General features: G+C 37.1%; 1 protein-coding gene across 1 annotated transcript; it reads left to right on the top strand.

The window, feature by feature from the left end:
- The first annotated feature begins 359 nt into the window (after positions 1-359).
- On the top strand, positions 360-4,102 carry LOC107091028 (transcription factor 21-like). The gene is made up of 2 exons (XM_015384728.1): positions 360-1,025; positions 3,305-4,102. Exons 1-2 carry the CDS (start codon positions 440-442, stop codon positions 3,340-3,342), a joined length of 624 nt encoding a protein of 207 aa, XP_015240214.1. The 5' UTR covers positions 360-439; the 3' UTR covers positions 3,343-4,102.
- Positions 4,103-7,194: the final 3,092 nt, after the last annotated feature.

Here is a 7,194-nt window from a genome sequence, read left to right as displayed (position 1 = left end):
CAGCATCAAAAGATTAGACAATCCCATTCAGGAGCCACTGGATGAGCATGGCCCGCTGCACCTCAACACTCAACACCTTCACTGCTAGAAATCCTAAATGTTTTTGTGGCAGTATTAGAATGAGTACTTGAGAGGAAGTTTATAATTAGACGTTTTTTTTAGAGCTTGTAGTCATTCAGATATGTCTATCTTTGTTTTTTTGTTGTTGGAGCGATGGGCAATCAAAGAAGGGTGAGGAGTCCTTAAGAGCTCCCTTTCAGGCTTTAGAATATGGGCACAGCGACCCATAGAGAAACACTGCGGCACTATTTAACCGAGATGTTCCCATGAGGCTGACACACAGCAGACCTTTACTCAGGTAGATCTCAAGCTTCCTGTTGTATCTTTGCTCTTTAGCTGTTCACGTAACCAGGTCGTGTTAAAGAACAAAGAATAAAACATGGAGGATGTTGGACTACCTTTGGACTTTGATCAAGATTGCCCAAATGAGTTTGCATTTTGGGGACAGATGGACCAAAATTTTCATTTTCAGACCCACCTGGATTCCTTTTTGATGGACTGCCAGGCAGCAAGCAGTCAGCTCTCACCATGGTCTACTTTCGGCTGTCAGTCTGTGCTCTCAGACGCTCAGCTGACCTTCACCGACTTGGACGTTCAGTCACCAGGACTCGATGCCTGTGCTGAGATTGAAGGATGTCCTGCAGATGAATCTCTGGAAGCAGCTAAGCGCAGGACAAGGAGGCTGGTTCTCCACCAGCCGTACAAGGTGCAGCGACATGCCGCCAACATCAGAGAGAGGAAGAGGATGCTGAGCATCAACTCTGCCTTTGAAGAGCTCCGCTGCCATGTTCCGACATTTCCCTATGAGAAGCGTCTGTCTAAGATAGACACTCTGAGGCTGGCCATAGCCTACATTGCTTTGCTGAGGGAGATACTCCTGTCGGGCTCCGACCCTAAATCCTATGTTGATGAATGTATGAAGAACGGCTGTAAGAATCAAAGCAACGCAATCTGGAACACGAGTGGTGAGCCCATTTAAATGGCTGATTACTTAGCTTTCAGAAACTAATGCTTGAAATGAAAAATGTAATCAAAAGGACTTTGTTGAAAATAATCTAAAACTGATAAACACATTTTATTTGAGAATAAGTTCAATCTAAATGCAACCAACTTAAGTAAACTCTTAATTTATTACATTTATCATACATTTTTATTTTCTTGTCTCACTCACATAATTGAGGTTTAGAAAGGTTTTGAAGAAAAATAAAACACATGCTTTAAATCAAGAACTCATTATGGACATTTATTCAAGGCTTTGAACAAAAGTTTTGAATACAAACACCGTTTGGCAACACCAAGTTGAAGAATTATACAATAGCTATTATGATGTTTATTCTTCCCATTAAGAACCTCTCCATCCAATTTAATCAAGTGGATTTTAATTTGATGTGGGTACAGCATTAACCTTTCATCAAGAAAAGCAGCTAAGGATTTCATTTACCAGCAAAAATGTAAATAAATAAATCAGATCACCCCAAAACTTTTCACAGCACTTTACTTCCAGTTTTTTTTTTTTTATCTAACCACCATTTACCAAAATAGATTCACTTTTCTTAAAATTTCATCCACAATATTCAATATGTAAGATATTTTATTCTTATACAAATATACTCCCATGTATAAGTATTCACAGCCTTTGCATTGACCATCAAAATGGAATACAGTTCCAATGGTTTTCCACAGCTCCTACTTTTACACGTTTTACAACTTGATTTGAATCCACTTAGGCTAAAATCAGGTGCTTGGACATGATTTGGAAAGAAACACATTAGTCTAAAAGGCCTAAGTTGACACTGTATAAAAAAGGAAAGTCAAAGGAATTGTCTGTAAGCCTCTAACACCAGATTGTGTCAAAGCACATACTGTATCTGGAGGATGCAAATGCAGCACCAAAGACTCTGGTCTTTGTTACTAAGAACAAGAATGGGGTATGAAAAATAAGTTTTACTTCTTCATACCCCTTTTCAGACAATTTACATAAATCAATGCCATTTCTCTGGCTGTATATACCGACAGGGTTATTTGGTGGAGGGCTTTGTTTCTATTCATGTTCAGATCAATTTAGTTAGTTTGGAAATTGGTGTTTGGTTTGGTTGACGTTACATAGCCTCTTTTGTGTGTATTTGGTTGATTATTTATCATTGTTTATTGTTGTTTGTCAAAAATTGTCTTAAATAAATTCCTATTCAATAGGGAATTTGGAAGTATTCACTTAGGCAGAGTTTCAGTGTCCCTTGTAGAGAAATGAGATACCGTACATCCTAATTATCAGACTTTGGAAACCTGAACTTTCTGCCCAGAGATGAACAACTTCAAACTTCATGTCTGAAGGGAACCAGCGACTGCTTAGCTTTTACTTAACAAGTTCCCTACTGTTTAGGATGATGGTGTTAGCATCATGCTCTGAGGATTTTTGTCTGGCAGGAACTTGGTGTTAAGTCACAGAGAGGTTTAGGGGTTTAGGTTTAGATTGATATGTAGAGAAATTCTTCTAGAAAACCTGGTCCAGAATGCTCTAGCAGAGATGACAATACCCAAAACCAATAGGTAAAGTACAAAGGAAGTACCTTTAAAGGCAGTCTGTGAATATTTGTGCATGGCTCAGCTCATATTCAAATCCTGTTGAACTTTGAAAATGTAAATGTGACTGCCCTAAAAGACATTAGGTCATTATTGCTGTCATATTTGCGCCAATAAATTACATAGCAAACACTGTGATAACTAATGTACACTCCAAAAAAAATTATTCTTACTAATTCTGGCCTAGATCTGTACTGGAGTGGCAGTGAGAAATGTTGCCTTGTACACCTAAATACGAATTATGAGGCAGTGAAGTTGCATTGAAAGAAAAAAAAAATATTTTATCCATTTTGGAGTCTATAACTACAAAATGTGAAAAAAGAGGGTTTGAAAATAGGATGTTCAACCCGATGAGGCAAATTCAACCTTGAGAAGCTTACTGTGTTTTCTATTTAGACCTTTATCCGCCGGTGTGGTTCCCAGAGACATTTGGCCTTAAATGAGGCTTAGTTTTTTTTTTTGTATTTTTACTTGCCTCTTTGTCTTAATTAACTAATTCTTTGGCAATAGACTCTAAAAGCTCTCAGTGGAGGCTTTCATGTGTAAGTGCACCTCTTTTCCAAAAGCCCAGACTGAAGACTTGTGAAACAGTCATTAAAATGTATTAAAACTCATGCCTTTGCCCTTCTTTTGTCCCTTTGTGCCCCCATGGCTCCTTTCCCAGATCTGACAGCCCGTCTCTCTTGGATAAAGTGGGATTAGCTGGGAAGAGCGGGGGCAACCCAAGTCTGTAGACCCGAGCTAAGTGTCAACGATGGACAGGCATGGAGGCGTGCCGCTGCCTGCCGACAGACATCTGCAGACTTCTCACCAGGCCACACACCTCCGTCTTTATCAACCCTCCTCACTACTTTGTTCTAAGTAGCTTTTAATATTCAAATGTACTGTTAACTGGTAATTGAGAATCATTCTTTTAGAAACAGGTGGACTAAGGAGGGATGGCACAGCACAGCTTTCCCAAACGGATGCCATTTATCACAGAGAGACACACTGGCATCAAACTGAAAGGACTCATACTTCTGCACACTGAGATGAAGCGTCTTCTAGGCTCAGTTTCATTATGCTACAAACCAGTGTGATAAAAGCAGCCTTTATCTTGTAAATAAAAGGTTGGAGTGATATGTTGCCGTCTGTCAGGTGCTTTTTTTTGTGTCTGTAATATATTTTTTAAACAAACTGTATTCTTAAATTGCCTCCCATCAAACATGTAGGCCAGGGGTTTCCAACCCCGGTCCTCAAAATTTACTGTCCAGAAGATTAAGATGCTTCTAATTTTAACACAGCTGATTCAAATGTGTGAATTCCAACTTCAACATGTCATCAAGCTCAGCAGAGGCCTGCTTACAAGCAATTAATTTTATTAAGCTATCTTACAGCATATAAAATTAAAAAGAAAACCTGCAGGAGAGTAGATCTTGAGGACTAGGGTTGGACACCTCCCATATAGAAAATGTATTCATTAATACGGATTTTTTCTTCTGTCTTAAAATATCCTGCAATTAAATGTAATTTTAATTTGTGTTTGAGGTGTTTTAAAAAAAGAAAATCGTATTTAAAATAAACTGTACAATGAATGGTAACGATGTAAAAAGTTATTCAGATCTGATGATGTCTCTGTCTAAATCACTCTGACTTGTCTTTGGCTATAAATACTTACATTTATGTATCGAAATGGAATAGAACGATTCAGATTAGCTAGCCGAATATATAAGAGGTAGAGCGTAGCCGCCTGTTGTAATGTACATTGGTTAAATAAGCTTTTTTTTGAAAAAAAAAACAACAACTCCAGTCCGGCGTAGGAACTAATATGGGTAGAGTTATCAGGTTAGTCGCAGTTAAGCATTGTAGGGCATCAGGACAGACTGAACACACTAACCCCTTCTGAATCTGGGGAATGATTTGGATTCTGAATGAATTCTTCGATAATGAAAGTGACACTGGAGATTTGAGGATGGGTACAACTTCACAGAATAGTCAAAAGTTGTGATCAGGGAGGCAGACTGGAGGAACGATAGACTCACCAAGGGCTTTCAAAAAACTTGCAGAGTCTCAATGCCAAAGAGCTGCATTTAAAAACACCTTAACAGGTGCATGAAATGAGATGATTGCAACTCCTGCAAGCAGATGCACAGGTGGAGTTGATTAACTTGATAACAGAAAAGCAGGGAGACAGAATAAAAACTTCAGTCATTAGAGTGAGGCTGGTGCCTACAGTATCTCCAGCAGTCTTTGAGCAAAAGACGGGGTGCATCCTGCACACCCTTTAGAGTCTGAAGAATAATAAAAAAAAAACATTGTTGGATGCTGACCATGTAGAAAGCATTTTGCCCATATAGCAACAGCTGGTCAAGCAGATTAAAAATAGTCAGGGTAGAAAAGCTGAGCGGCACCTTTAAATAGGAGGAGAGGCTAAGCTTGCTACCAGTGGCAGGGAAGATCCCTGTGACATTATGGGATGTGTGAATTGATTAACTTCGTTTTAATACAAATATGAAGCGTAAAATAAACCAAGGGGGTTTTACTAAGAGAGGGAAAGAAATCTTGATTTTTTTTATTTATTATAGGAATGCCCAAATAGTGTATAAAGCTTTGTTGTGTTTATCTTCTTGAACATATGTCAGTAAAACACATAAAAAAATTACACACACACACACACACACACACACACATATATATATATATATATATATATATATATATATATATGTGTGTGTGTGTGTGTGTAACTCGGAGTGTAACTGATGTTTTAGGCAGAAAGTCTGTACCATGTGGCCTTACTGTTGCCCCCAGTAACTTTCCCTAAAATACAACAACAATTCTGACTATGTTTATATGCAAAAAGAGTAATAAAAATGCTGCTTTAATATTTAATTTTATTGAGTTCAGAGTTTTTACAATAGGATGACATCTTTATACAAAAATTAACATTAAATATGGGCAGGCTGGGTGTGTCACTCTTAAAAGACAATATCCCTAGTTGTGTAATTCACTAAAAATACATGGTATAAACAGCTTCCTTTCTTTTCATGTGCATTATTAATTGAATTAGTCTCTCATGGATTCACTGGATTGCTTTTCTTAAAGAAATGCCACTACTTTGATATGCAAGCTTTAAGTTTAGCTTGAAGCTCAAGAGCTTTGGTTTAATTTATTTACAAACGTCATCAGAAACTAATATCAATCAGCTTATGGGTTGGAATATATTTTACAGAAAAGGAAAGTGAAGTTAAAAAATATAAAAGTTGCTCAATAGGGTGTTGTTTAAATTAAATTGTTATAAAGTAAAAAGGAAACAAAAAAAGAAATAAGGGGACATTTTAGGCTTTTTTATTTGATCTTTATAATTATTGTCAAAAAACAGAGCTACATGGTTCTAGGCTTTTATTTATGAAAAAAAGTCTCAAGACATTTTCAATAGTATAAAGGTCACAGATCTCAGATTGGGACTTTTTTTCGCCTAGTGGAGGCTTTATTTACTACAACCCATAGGTGTCATTCAGTGACTATAAGGGAGACTGACCCTGTAATAATGGAAGTTACTCTCTAACTATGGTTCCATAAATTCCTTGATAACTCTTAGTGAAAGTAAAATATTATTATATATTATATCTCAATGCACTCTGCAGAGGTCTATAAAGTAGCACCACTCAGTGCTATGTGCATAAATAGCAGTGTTGGAAACTTTAACTTAAAAAAACGCAACAAGTAATACTGTAGTTAGTAGTTACTACTCCAAAAAAACCAAAATGATTTAGTAGGGCAGTTACTGCTCACTGAAAGCCACTTATTACTAGCCAAAGTTACTATTCAGTTACTTTTCATGTTTTGAAATGTCGAAGAATTGGGAAAACTAGAGGTTCAATAAAAAATGTAAGATGTTTGTTATTCATTAACAAATAAGATTAATGGAAATAGATGAAGTTAAAAAATAAAAACAAAACAAAACAACAATAAAATATACTTTGCAGTAGAATTAAACAGGGGCCACACTATTTCAGGAAAAAAAAAAAAAAAACTAGCAGGACTGTATGACCGCGGTATTTTTGCAGGAAAAAATGTAAAACATGCAGGTAAAATCATTAAAGCCCTGAGAAAGTAAAGACTGAAAGCAGCCTGTTGTCAGTGTTAAGATGATGTTGTAAGTTTCTTTAAATTACAATTTCTGACTGATGTTTATCCTTACATAGAGGTCAGCCGAAAAGCATGGATTACCATTTCACACTATTGCCTTTAAAGAATTGGCTTTATTTTGGTCAGCTGCTTCAAATTATAAAAAAATCTATTTAGACTGCCCTGATTTGGCTGACAAACTTAAGATATTAATTTGTGCTCTAAGAAAGGTTGCAAGTACTCATTTCGATCCCCACAGCCTGCACTCTGGGTCCCAGGGCAAGACCCTTAACCCCACACTGCTCCCTGGGTGCCGCACAATGGCAGCCCACTGACCCCCAAGGGGATGAGTCAAATGCAGAGGTAAATTTCTCCAGTGTGAGATTAATAAAGTTCAATAAAAAAAAAAAAAAATCAATCTACCTTTACCAGGTTTGTGATGAT

Source organism: Cyprinodon variegatus, unplaced genomic scaffold, assembly GCF_000732505.1.
Source record: "Cyprinodon variegatus isolate N-32 unplaced genomic scaffold, C_variegatus-1.0 Scaffold321, whole genome shotgun sequence".
Classification (NCBI taxonomy): Eukaryota; Metazoa; Chordata; class Actinopteri; order Cyprinodontiformes; family Cyprinodontidae; genus Cyprinodon; species Cyprinodon variegatus.
The sequence above is the reverse complement of the archived record's forward strand: the minus strand, read 5'-3'. Positions and strand labels throughout refer to the sequence as shown.